The sequence below is a fragment of the Xiphias gladius genome, chromosome 3 (assembly GCF_016859285.1).
Source record: "Xiphias gladius isolate SHS-SW01 ecotype Sanya breed wild chromosome 3, ASM1685928v1, whole genome shotgun sequence".
Lineage (NCBI taxonomy): Eukaryota > Metazoa > Chordata > Actinopteri > Istiophoriformes > Xiphiidae > Xiphias > Xiphias gladius.
In genome coordinates this window covers 11,425,324-11,438,285 of record NC_053402.1, presented here as the reverse complement: position 1 = coordinate 11,438,285, position 12,962 = coordinate 11,425,324, and the positions used below count along the sequence as shown (strand labels likewise).

General features: G+C 35.5%; 1 protein-coding gene across 1 annotated transcript in view; it reads right to left on the bottom strand.

Annotated features, from left to right (window-relative positions):
• The window catches only part of LOC120806253 (immunoglobulin mu heavy chain), a 41,206-nt gene that overhangs the window by 26,533 nt on the left and 1,711 nt on the right, over positions 1–12,962 (bottom strand). Inside the window, 1 exon segment of the mRNA XM_040157203.1 lies at positions 7,266–7,272. Within this exon segment, the coding sequence (XP_040013137.1) occupies positions 7,266–7,272 (7 nt within the window).

Below are 12,962 nucleotides of genomic sequence, written 5' to 3'. Positions count from 1 at the left end.
ATTGTTGGACACTGTAAAATTTTAATTTCTTTTTTTTCAGCGGTGGTTGAATCACAGTGAGTTTTTGCTTCAATTCAGTTCAGGACAGAGTTTTATATTACCCTTTATAATTGTGGTTCCCATCACACACATTGGCATATTCTCATAAAACCTTTGCCTGATAAAGTGCATGGTTAGTTTTTCTACTATATGTACTTAGAAGACACAATCAAGAAACTACAGTCTACTTTTTCTCAATTTTATCTTGAATTTTACCATTTCAACCTCAATTATTCTGTGTTTTTGAACATCACATTTGTACAATTTTGGTCATATTCAGCCACGCTAGCCGCATGGCTCTAGAGACGGCAAAGTTGGTCTCTTGGTTGGTCTGTCCATAACTTCGGTTCAGGCTGAAATATCTCAACAACTATTTGAGGGATTAGGCTGAAAATTTCTACAGACATTCGTGGTCCCCAGATGATGAATCCTGATGACTGTGCTGATGCCCCGAATTAGTGAGACTGACTTTAGACAAATACCTTGACAAGTAATGCTTGGATTGTCATGACATTTGGAATACATACAGAATAATATAGGCAAATTCTGATGGAAACAAACAGGCAGCAGAAAGCAGTTTCAACTTGTTTGGTTTGTATCAGCACCATACACAGCATTCCCTTGTTAGTGGAAGGAAACTCCATCCTGCTCACTGGCTATCATGACACACAAATGCTTTTATTTAATCTAGAGTGTTTTTACTGTAGTTTAACTACTAATGTTAAGAAGAAACCAAGTGACAGGAATCCGCAGTGCAAAAGTTTCCTAATGACTTTTTTTTTTTTTTTAAATGATTAAGAGTTGGTAATTTTTTATATATTACAAAAAACTGTCTTCACAATTAAAAGAATAAGCAAATACTGTATATATGAATACAGTTATTTATATTCATTGTGCTGTAAAACCATGGACAAATGACTTTCATGTAATTTCAATGAGAAAAAAAACGACTGTAGCAGAGGATATGGTTTTTGTTATGAGGTGTAACACGGTGTAACCCCAGCTACCAGTATAAACCACAGTGACACAAGCATTTCCCAAAACCTTACCATAGTTCTCCGAGACCACACTATTTTCTGACTTGGTCAGGAAAACAAGGGAGTTTTCTACTGACTAGGTTTTGATAAAGGAGAGAGACTTTGATTTACAAAAGTAAAAAACATCAAAGAGCAACTCTCTATATGGCTATTTTTTTCATATGATGCAGCTTTTACTTAAAAAGTGAACTGCAATTTTCAGCACAACATCTGAAAATTTTATAACATTAAATAAAGAGCAAACAGGAAATGGTGGCTGTTTGGTCATTGAACTTGATGTCCACTGAACCACTACTGAAAAGTGGACTCTTTTGAAAAGATGTCAACAAGTATGCGTTTGCCTGCCACTAACCTCAGAATAGAGAGACATGGGCCAAACCAGTGCCAACTGCTTCCACATCTTCTAGTCCTAGTTTTGGATCTGTGCTTATTAATGTCATTATTACTATTTTTTATAAGGCAAATTGTTGGACACTGTAAAATTTCTAATTTCTTTTTTTCAGCGTTGGTTGAATCACAGTGAGTTTTTGCTTCAGTTCAGTTCAGGACAGAGTTTTATATTACCCTTTATAATTGTGGCTCCCATCACACACATTGGCATATTCTCATAAAACCTTTGCCTGATAAAGTGCATGGTTAGTTTTTCTACTATATGTACTTAGAAGACACAATCATGAAACTGCAATCTACTTTTTCTCAATTTTATCTTGAATTTTACCATTTCAACCTCAATTATTCTGTGTTTTTGAACATCACATTTGTTAAAATTTGGTCATATTCAGCCACGCTAGCCGCATGGCTCTAGAGACGGCAAAGTTGGTCTCTTGGTTGGTCTGTCCATAACTTCGGTTCAGGCTGAAATATCTCAACAACTATTTGAGGGATTAGGCTGAAAATTTCTACAGACATTCATGGTCCCCAGATGATGAATCCTGATGACTGTACTGATGCCCCGAATTAGTGAGACTGACTTTAGACAAATACCTTGACAAGTATTGCTTGGATTGTCATGACATTTGGAATACATACAGAATAATATAGGCAAATTCTGATGGAAACAAACAGGCAGCAGAAAGCAGTTTCAACTAACCTGTTTGGTTTGTATCAGCACCATACACAGCATTCCCTTGTTAGTGGAAGGAAACTCCATCCTGCTCACTGGCTATCATGACACACAAATGCTTTTATTTAATCTAGAGTGTTTTTACTGTAGTTTAACTACTAATGTTAAGAAGAAACCAATTGACAGGAATCCGCAGTGCAAAAGTTTCCTAATGACTTTTTTTTTTTTTTTAATGATTAAGAGTTGGTAATTTTGTATATATTACAAAAAACTGTCTTCACAATTAAAGAATAAGCAAATACTGTATATATGAATACAGTTATTTATATTCATTGTGCTGTAAAACCATGGACAAATGACTTTCATGTAATTTCAATGAGAAAAAAAACGACTGTAGCAGAGGATATGGTTTTTGTTATGAGGTGTAACACGGTGTAACCCCAGCTACCACTATAAACCACAGTGACACAAGCATTTCCCAAAACCTTACCATAGTTCTCCGAGACCACACTATTTTCTGACTTGGTCAGGAAAACAAGGGAGTTCTCTACTGACTAGGTTTTGATAAAGGAGAGAGACTTTGATTTACAAAAGTAAAAAACATAAAAGAGCAATTCTCTGTATGGCTATTTTTTTCACAATATGATTATCTCTTATTAAAGTCTCTAATGAAGCAGCTTCTACTTAAAAAGTGAACTGCAATTTTCAGCACAACATCTGAAAATTTTATAACATTAAATAAAGAGCAAAGAGGAAATGGTGGCTGTTTGGTCATTGAACTTGATGTCCACTGAACCACTACTGAAAAGTGGACTCTTTTGAAAAGATGTCCAAAAGTATGTTTTTGCCTGCCACTAACCTCAGAATAGAGAGACATGGGCCAAACCAGTGCCAACTGCTTCCACATCTTCTTTTCCTAGTTTTGGATCGGTGCTTTTTAATGTCATTATTACTGTTTTTTTGCTTGTTTTTTGAAGGCCAATGGATGCACACTTAGTAAAAATTTCATTTCTTTTTTTCAGCGGTGGTTGAATCATAACCTCAGCAAACGTTGTTCAATTTATTTGTGAGTTTGTATTTTAGCACCAGTATCATTTTGATTCCTCCGCTGAGCCTGGTGATCTCAGACAAATCCCACCACTGAAACAATGCTTTTTAAACATCAACTCCAAACTTAATCTTGAATGGAAGAAAAGCATTGTTGCACTGACCTCTGTGGGCCGAAATGTTCAAGTTTACTGCACTTGTGACCCCACTTAGCTGTGATGTAGCCTCAGACTACACTATGTTTTGACGTTTTGCATCTCACAGAGTGGAGACAGTTCACCCAAAAACCTGTAGATGGCAACAAAAGCAAATATTTCAGCTTGTGTAGTTCCTCTTTTAGCTCACCTCCACTCACAGAATGAACCTAGAAGCCAGTCCAGTGCTTCGGTTAAAAGTTTTGAGCTTATTGCACTATATCAGACATTAAGCAGGTTGTAAATTCAAATCTTGCGATAAGGCTTTAATGTTGGCCTGCATAAATCTGGTCCTATGAGCTCATTTTACAGTATTTTAGCAAGACTCACCACTAACAATACTTGTATACTGTGGATTTAACAGTCCTTTACTATTGAATGAAATGAGACAATGGGTCATATAACCTCTAAATGTCTTGTCTCCACTGCACACTCTCATGCTACTGCTCATGCCCCCATTTTACTAGCAAGTGCCATAGATATGTCATAAAAATAAAACAGTATCTTGCAATCTTGTCATATACAAGTGTTTTGTGTTCCCAGTCACATATCCTTTCCATTTAGTGACCAACCACTTAATCTTCACAAAGGCTTTCCCACAAGATGGTAGTCTTCACTCACTTTTCTCACTTCCATAAAGCAGCTGCTGTGAACCAAACGTCCCTCTAGCACATCAACAAGCTGACATTAAAACACACTTTAAGACAACTGAACTTGTTCATCTGGTAGCCTGATATTATCCTGAATTTTCAAACTGAAGACTTTTGACATTTTGTGCAAAGGAAGACTGAAAAATTTAGGATGTTATGGTTGAAAAAGGAAAGAATACAACAGACTTTTATTTAATATTATATACTGGTATATTTGTACAAGAATGATATGTTAGATGAACCTTTTCAAGGTTGCTGTGGTTTAAACGTATCTAATTTGAGTAGCAAAAAGTGGTAAACTATATAATATTGCTATATACGTTTAGTAAATGAATAATTAAAATGAAGATAATACAGTAAATGTTCTTAACTGCCGCGTTTTTGCAAATTTCTGGTATGCAGATTCTGTAAATGTTTAATTATATGTTACCACTATGTTACTTCTTGTTTTTCATATATTGGATTGTTTTGTCTTCATTCATTTTTTTCCCCTCAATTTTTGTGCATTTAATCCCACTGCTGTCTGAGAAGATGACTCTGCTGAATGCATGTGGGCTACTTCACGCCTGGGTACATGCTGATATGCAAATCTATAGACTGACAGACACGTCTGTTGCTTCGAGGAAGTTTATTTGTGTTTCTGACGGTTTCTACAAAGTTTCACTGCTGCAGCTGTGGTCCCAGAGGTGCAGAGAGAGGGGGAAGTGGCTCTCTAAAGACGACATGTTCAGAAACATAAGGGAACTGAAAAACCTTCAGAGCTTAACTGATAACAGAAGTTTTCAGTATGTTGTTTTGAAGTGGTTTTCCTTCAGATGTTCTTAGATCCCTATGTAGTGACTGAAATGACAATAAAACCCTCAAAAGCTTTTCTGTGTTTAAGCCCGCTAGCACTCATATTCATACTCACCTAAAAGTTTACGTGGCTCTCCAAATCTTAACCATTGTAAGTATCATATCTATTGAATTACTGGTGAAATAAAATATTATCATCGAAATGACCAAACATGAAAAGCAAAAATTTATTTAGTCAAATGTGAAATCCAAAACCATATAGAGAAAACATTGATTTCTGCTACAGTAGAAAAAAAATTATTTACTTAAGAAGAAAAAGTTAATACTAAACTTCACTAAAACATTTTTGTGACACTAAAAATGTTCAAGAAAAGTAATCAAGAACTTCTCTGATCATAATGTAACAACAGTACCCATTGCAGGGAAATGTATTCATGTCAGTAATTAAGACTTGCAGTATTATTTTAATTTGTACAGTTTACAGAGAAAATAATTTTCTAATGACATAGTTAATCATTATATATGGCGACCATTTTATAAAGCAAATTTACAGTAGAGTAATGCATAGAAAAAGTTTAAAACTAGAAAAAAAAGAAAACAAATGAAGTCGTCTGTGCTTTGCATCCATCTCATCCTTTATTGTCTCTTCATCTGAAAAAAGAACAAGAAAACATCAAACAATTTAAAAAATATAAATTCACTCGTCAAATAAAGGTCATTAAACTGTTTCACCCAGCTGGAAAATGGACACCAAAAGGGTTTCTGTGTCTTCAGTGGAGTTTGTATTTCTGGCCAGCAGATTTGCTGCAGGTGACGGGTCTTTCTTGTTTGTTATAACAAGATAAGGCTACTCACTAGTCAGAAAGAAGGATTTGGTGCCAATCAACTTTTCAGATATTGGTGATAATCAATGACATATTTGAGTTTTCTTATCTTATGTCGCTTTTGTCTAACTTTAATAAGCCAAATGGATGCATTCATTTGCATTACAGGTATCTCCCTTTCAGGATGATGCATTACATACTTGGTATTATACAAAGTGGACAAACCTGGAAAAGTTGACTGTCCATCACAAGCACAAACAGAAAATCCCTATTGTTCATATTAATGTCTCTGGGCAAATAACAGTCTTTTCTTCCTCTGCACAATCTTTTTTGTGATGATGGAGACAAATCTGTCGCACTCAGAAAAACTATGCAAAGATGAGCAGGTCAAAAAAATCTTCCCTTTATGTGTGGCATTTTTATTGTTTACATGACTGGGCTCTACTTTACTTGTAATGTACTTAATACAATAATATGCAGTGGATATATTTATTCTTGTAGAGTCTTTAGAACTTAGTATAAGTGAAAAGCAGGAAAAAGCCTGCATTTTTACCTTGACCAGGCTGAATATCATGTTATAGAAGAGAGAGGATATGAAGAGAAAAATGAAGGAGGAGGTTGTGGACCACAGACTGCTGAACTCGTCCTCTTCAATGGCATCGTCTGTGCAGTTCAGACCAAAATTCAGTTTTGGCTCTGAGAAATCAAAGAAGAGGAAGGTATAAGTGGTTAGACGAGGTGTGTCTGTGTGTGTGTGTGCGTGTGTGTGTGTGCGTGCGTGCGTGTGCGCGCGTGTGTGCGTATGCTGACAAAAGTTTTTAGTAAGATAACACATAGACACCACTGTCTTTCCTAAATAGTGCTAATAAACTAGAATAAAGCATTATTCACTCTTTGATCACTGTCATGTGTGGATGTTGATTCAGAGGAATAGTACAGTACACTACTCTGAGGCTTCACTGAAAACTACTCGTACACAGTGATTCTTTGTGCTGGCTTTTCATTTTGTATTGAAACATTGAAGTCATTCATGGACATGTAACAAAAGTGTCTCCATGCAACATTTATTTAAAACAGTCAGCACATTTATCAAGCTGTTAGACAGTATGACAAATACAATATGAGGACAAACAAAGCTAAATTGACATGTGGACTCTTATTTGTACAATCTCGAAGGTAGATGACATCACAGAGTGCACAGGTTCCCATGGCAGAGAGTACACACAGAGACAGAACGACATATTAGCACAAAATAGCACATTAATAGCCGATTCCACTAATTGTCACATTCAGCTGAGTTACCGATGGTCTTAGACACTCCTACTCGTTGAATGGACAAATTGCCAGCAGCCTTGACGTTGCAGGTGAATATGCCTTCCTGGTCCCATCTTTCCTTGGTGGTGATGTAAACACTTGTAACTAAGTAGCCCTTTTCGGTCATCTTTGGGGAGAAGTTGATGCCATCATTGTAGACACCGTTGGTTTTTCCTTTATCTTCTGACCAGGCGATGTAGTAATCCTGCGGCGCAGGACTGGAGACCAGACACACCAGAGTGACATCGGCTCCCTGGCCGATGTCCCTCTGTGGGAGCATGTGGACTGTCACTTTTGGTGATTTCCCATCTGAAAGAAACACTTGGTTTACCAGGGAGGTTCAAGTATAAGCTAGACATTTGCTTTTACTGTATGACATGTTTGTGTGCGAAAGTTGGCTTCATCCCCCAGGTACACAGATTAGCGTGCTCCCGGTCCGTGTCCATCACTCAGTAACATACCTCCTTTTTGGCTAGTCAGTTCTTGAATTACTGGCGGCATATTGTCTATAGTGGCAGAACAGCGCACTTTGGTGACTTCCCGCCACTCATTGCCAGGAATAGTCGCTTTGCTGGTTTTGCTGTGCTGACTGCCTTCAGACTTTGTTTCTTCAACAAGGTTTTTGGTAGAATTTTGGTTATTAATTTGCCATGTGATTTGAGTTTTATCTACAATGGCCTTGTCTTGTCCAGTGATGACACAGGCCAGCTCTGCCTGGTTGTTGAGGTAAATTTGTTTGAGATCTGGTGGGTTCAGCGTCACTGTGATAAGAGCTATATGAGGGAGAGCAACAGAGAAAAGGGGGTCAAAACCATTTTCTAACATCTGGATGATTGGAAAAAAGTTCTTGACTTCGTGTCATTTGTGTCAAGATCCAGCATATACTATTTAATGTCACTATTTAGTAATGATGGCATTGTCACTGTACCTTTATAGATCTTTTGTACATATATTTTTCCACCGTAAGTTGCCTCACAGGTATAAACAGATTTACTTTCCCAGTCTTTGTTCTCGGCCTTCATGACACTGACAGCTTTATGTAAAGATCCAACTTTTTGGATGGCACTTTGAATGTAGTCATTCACCTCTGCGTCATTCTTTTTCCATTTAAATGAATCAAGCGTTCCATTGCGAATGTCCTCAATTGTACAGATCAGGACCTGTTTGTCTTCACTCGGCGCAGATAGCAGAGTCATTTTTAAAGGGTTGGTCTCTGAAACTGCAGAGTTACAGTGATTAATTTTTACATTATATTTACATTATTTTTGTCTTTCTTCTGCAAGTGACCAGACGTTTGGCTCAAAGGAAAATAAAATGTGTCAGACAGACAAAGGAAATGTCACAATAATAATATATTAATAAATATTGCTGAACATTTGTATTGGAGCAAGATGAAAGGGGAGGGCATGTTGACCCATTACACACTAAGGAAATTAGAGAGACATGTTAGCAAATTGAAAATTGAAAAATCACATACTTGGCACTTGCAGGCTTTGGGAAACTCCGTTATGAGTTACCGAACATTTAAAAGACTTTTTTGAGTCCCAGTCAGATTTTGATACTTGGAGCACACTGGCTGTTGTATATTTGTTGTTTTTCTCAGTTGGAGGATATTCTTTTGAAGTCAGGTTGGTCCCGCTGACATCAGTCCACTGGTAAGCAAGAATCTTTGGGGAGAAGTCTTGTGCAAGACAACCAATGGTGATTTCATTTTGACGTCCAGGTTGGCACTGAATCAAAGGGTACAGAGTCGGAGTTGCAGGTGATTCTGTGAAAGAGTTTTATAAGTTTAAATTCAAGTAAATTGAGAAACACAGATAATAATTGCTCTTCTGAAAAGCTGATCACAGACAATGATTCAACCTCTGAATGAGATAAGACCCAAAGTGTTCAATGTTAAAAAAATAAATGACTAAATTTGACTTTATGAAATAAATCATCTAATGAATACAAGATATACCAACTTTGAAATAATAAAAAAAATACATTTTTTAAAACTCAGTTTACGTTATCAAATGTTATTTCATGTTTTTTATTTTATATTTATTGGATTATTTCGCAATACTGAACACATTGTACCAACTGAAACATGAATTGTAACTTAACCATTTTGTAGGAGCATTGGCAGGTTTATCTTAGCAATCATATACAAACAAGAATTTAATAAAAAATATTGTTAAAATAATGGCTAAAATTATTATCAACTTGTCAGTATGTGACTTGTCTATTTGAATGATGAAACTGAAGAAAGACAGATGTCGTCATCATTTTTAATCAGCAACAATAAAGTAGGATCTTAATTAATTAATGAATCATTTTTGTTTGTCTGTTTAGCTCGGAGATAAACAGACTGAATCTGAGTGCGTTAATACAATGGCACCAATATTTCAAACCCAAAACTCCTGCTTTTATTTACTGAACCAACATAATATAATAAATCCATGAATTTTTTTTCTTACCATGCTACATTAAATTTACTGAACGTTCTGTTTTTCTTTTTGTTTTACAATAAATCTATAAACCAAAAAAGTTGAATTACAAAGAACAAGTAAGTTGAGTCTTCCAAACTCTAAATTTCATTTTTGCTCTTTTAAAAGTCAGTGTGTTATGGTGATTCACTATAAACTATATATCAAAAGTATTTACTTTTGAATGTCTTTGTTCAGTGTTCAGGTGTTTAAAAAACGCATTATGTCCCTCCCTGAATTTAAAGCAAGTATAACTCATGTAAAATATATATTCCTGTGTTCACATATATAGTAACTTATTATAAAAATAATGCAGGTACGGTATGGTGTATAATGATACTCCACAGTAAGAAAAAAGTAATTGAATAATAATGTGAATAAAAAGACATTCATTAGTAACAATCACAATCCAGCTGAATAAAATGTAAGATCAAATCAAACCACCTCCAGCTTTACATGATAATGCCAAAGAAGAACTTTTGGAAATGCTTTCTAAGAAACAGCTGCGTTAAAAACATGTTGACGTTTCTGTTTTATCTGCTCCTACTGATCAGTACAAACTGGACAAAGACCATGACTTAAACTTCTCTATCATCAGTAATCACGTTTTAAATGTAAAATAAACTGATCAAGACAAATATTGTGTTTAAATGTGGCTTACCTGATTGTACTGTGACTAGAGTCCCTTTACCCCAGTAGTCAAAATAATCACAGTGCTGCATCTCCATTCACTGCTTGAACAAAAACCTGAAGCACAAGAAAACCCTTCAATAAGTGTATGAAATGCATAGAAATCCTGGTAAGTATGATACCCTGGTGTATTCCTGCCACTATGTCTTTTGCATTGATTCTTAATCAGTTCTTAAACTTAAGATTTACTGGAAGAACACATTTACATCTCTGCACTGACTTTGACTTTAAACTACTAATGAACCAACTTTTAACCATTATTCCACTTTAAAAAAAATGACAAACAAGGTAGTTACCTCATATTCTGATGAGAAATATTTTGTCCTGTCCTTTTTTTTAATCACAAGAATGGATGAGTATAAGATTTTTGCTCTTAGGATTTTGTATGGATGTATATCTCAGTGTACCAGCCAAACACAATGATCAACACAAATACAAAAACCAAACACTGTTTCCTGCACTGGAGAGTAAGGGGGCCTATAATGTCATGTGAGGTTATAAGATGGCTAATTTGCATTTTCATTATACTGCTTTTTAAATCAGTTTATCAGGTTTTTTAAAGAACTAATAATTTAACATTAGTTTGCATTATTATCCATGCCATGTCTTATGTATATCTACTAATCTGATGAACTCAAACTAAGAATGAGGTGAGTTTTGAACATTTTTTTTTAGACTTGAGAGACTTGAGGAGCCCTGAACAAACCACATTCAAATGGAAATAAACAATAGATAATATTTTTAATGATAATTATTTAATGTTGTTATAAAATTGCTCAGTAAAACCATAAAAACAATGAAGAATGTTTAAATCTGATTGGAGCTTAGTTTAATTTGCTCCTTTTGGCAGGCCTTCAGTAGATACGAGGGATCAAGAAAGACTGAGATAATGTTGTGTTATAGTTGTTAAGGTTAAAGTGCTGCTCAGCCTCATAACAAGAGATGATCAACCTGAAGGTATGTGAACTCCATTTTTTTTTCAGTTTAGGACATGTTGTGAAAGAAACATAGTGTGAGGAAATGCATAAAAAAATTTCAATGGGGGTGGAGTATTTAAACTTTCAGACTGACATAGTGACACCTGCAGTGGTTTGTGTACAGCTCTGTGGATTCCTGTCTCGCTGTGGCGCTCGAGGACAGTTATAAACAGCAGAATCTTCAGTCTTCAGACTGTTCATCTGCAGATACACCTGGCCCACGTTGTTGTCTCTGGAGATGGTGAAGCGATTCTGGACAGACGTGGAATAAGCTTTAGTGCTTCCACTCGGAGCAGAAATGTAGGCAACCCACTCCAGGCCTTTTCCTTCAGCCTGTCTGATCCAGCTGATATCAGCATCGTCATCTGATGTTCCCGCATATGTACAGGTCAGTTTGTGGGATTCTCCATGCCGCTTTACCACTGGTTCAGATTCTGTCAGAGCCTGACTGCAAGCGCCTGAGGAAGAAAAGCAGTTTGATTAGAACAGAGCCAAACAAAAGCTTGAGATAGAAAAACAAGATTGCAGGAGTATGGTATTCATTGTGAAAATGTGTTGTATATCTGGTAAGTGGTTTGGTCTCTTCTTCAGTTTGTAGTGAGATATATAAAGATGGATAAAAGTGATAATAGAGTGATAAGAGTGATTGAATAAGAAATGAGATAAAGGTCAATAATCTAGTAGTGCCTGAGTCCAAGAATTATATATATATATATATATATATATATATATATATACATATATACACATATTTCTAGCAATGAAACTGCTACTCATCTGTTTTCTCTGGCATTAAATACAGAGTAAGCTTGCAGCAGCATGATACTAAGTTATAAGGTTATTTCTATGTTTTATGTCTATTTTTTTGTCTTTACTTGAGTACAACCTGTAGGTTTACTGTCCTTTTTGCATCTGAGAGAGAAGAAATGAACTTTTATTGCCCACGTCTACTGATGGGGAAAACAAACGAAGCCTGCAAAGTTGATTTTTTCTTCTTCTTTTTTTCTTTAGCAATGATTCATTACAAACAAGAATCCATCATACACTGGTGTAAGAAAAAGAAGGGACAAGCTGAAAATAGAGTTAATAATACCGAAATCCATGTGAGAATATTATGCAAGCCAAATATACTATAGTGCAGCACTTCATGAAAAATCTGAAGCTGTTTATTACTGATAAAAAATCAAGCTGTAGAGGAAGGATGTTAAATGCTTGATTTGTAGTTCTGAGTTCTGTTTCTACAAAGTTTCTTGTGTGGTCCGAGAGGTGCAGAGAGAGTGGGGAGTGGCTCTCTAAGGATGACATGTTCAGAAACACCATTGATCATTGAAATGATTAACAAACAACAATTATGCATATTAAGATAAATAAACGTTTTTTAAAAATCTATTCACTATAAATGCAATGCAGTTAGCCATTGTGATGCATATCTGGATGAGAGCTGTTTTTAAACAGCTCTTTATATCTTTGTGGCATCAATATATTTTCAAAGAGACATGTTACTGGCAAAAAAAAAAAAAATCCTTTTCAAACTCTGTATCTATTTTCTTATTAATTAAATTAGAAATCCGTTTTATGGATTTTCAACTTTCGTACTACTTTTACTACAAATTTTTGAATCCTCATATTCAAATTAGATTTAGATATTCAAAATTTAAACCCAGTATCATAAACTAAATGCAGTTATTTTAAAGAGTAAGTGTGCAAGCTTTCAACTTCTCAAAAGTCTTCAAGAAACCCTGAACAGAAACTTGCTGTATTTAAAATATAGTAATGATATCAATAAATAAAAAGTGATACGATAGAGCTCTTACAATCCTAATAAAACATCTATTTTGTCGCTGTTGTCGTTGTCTTGTTTGGT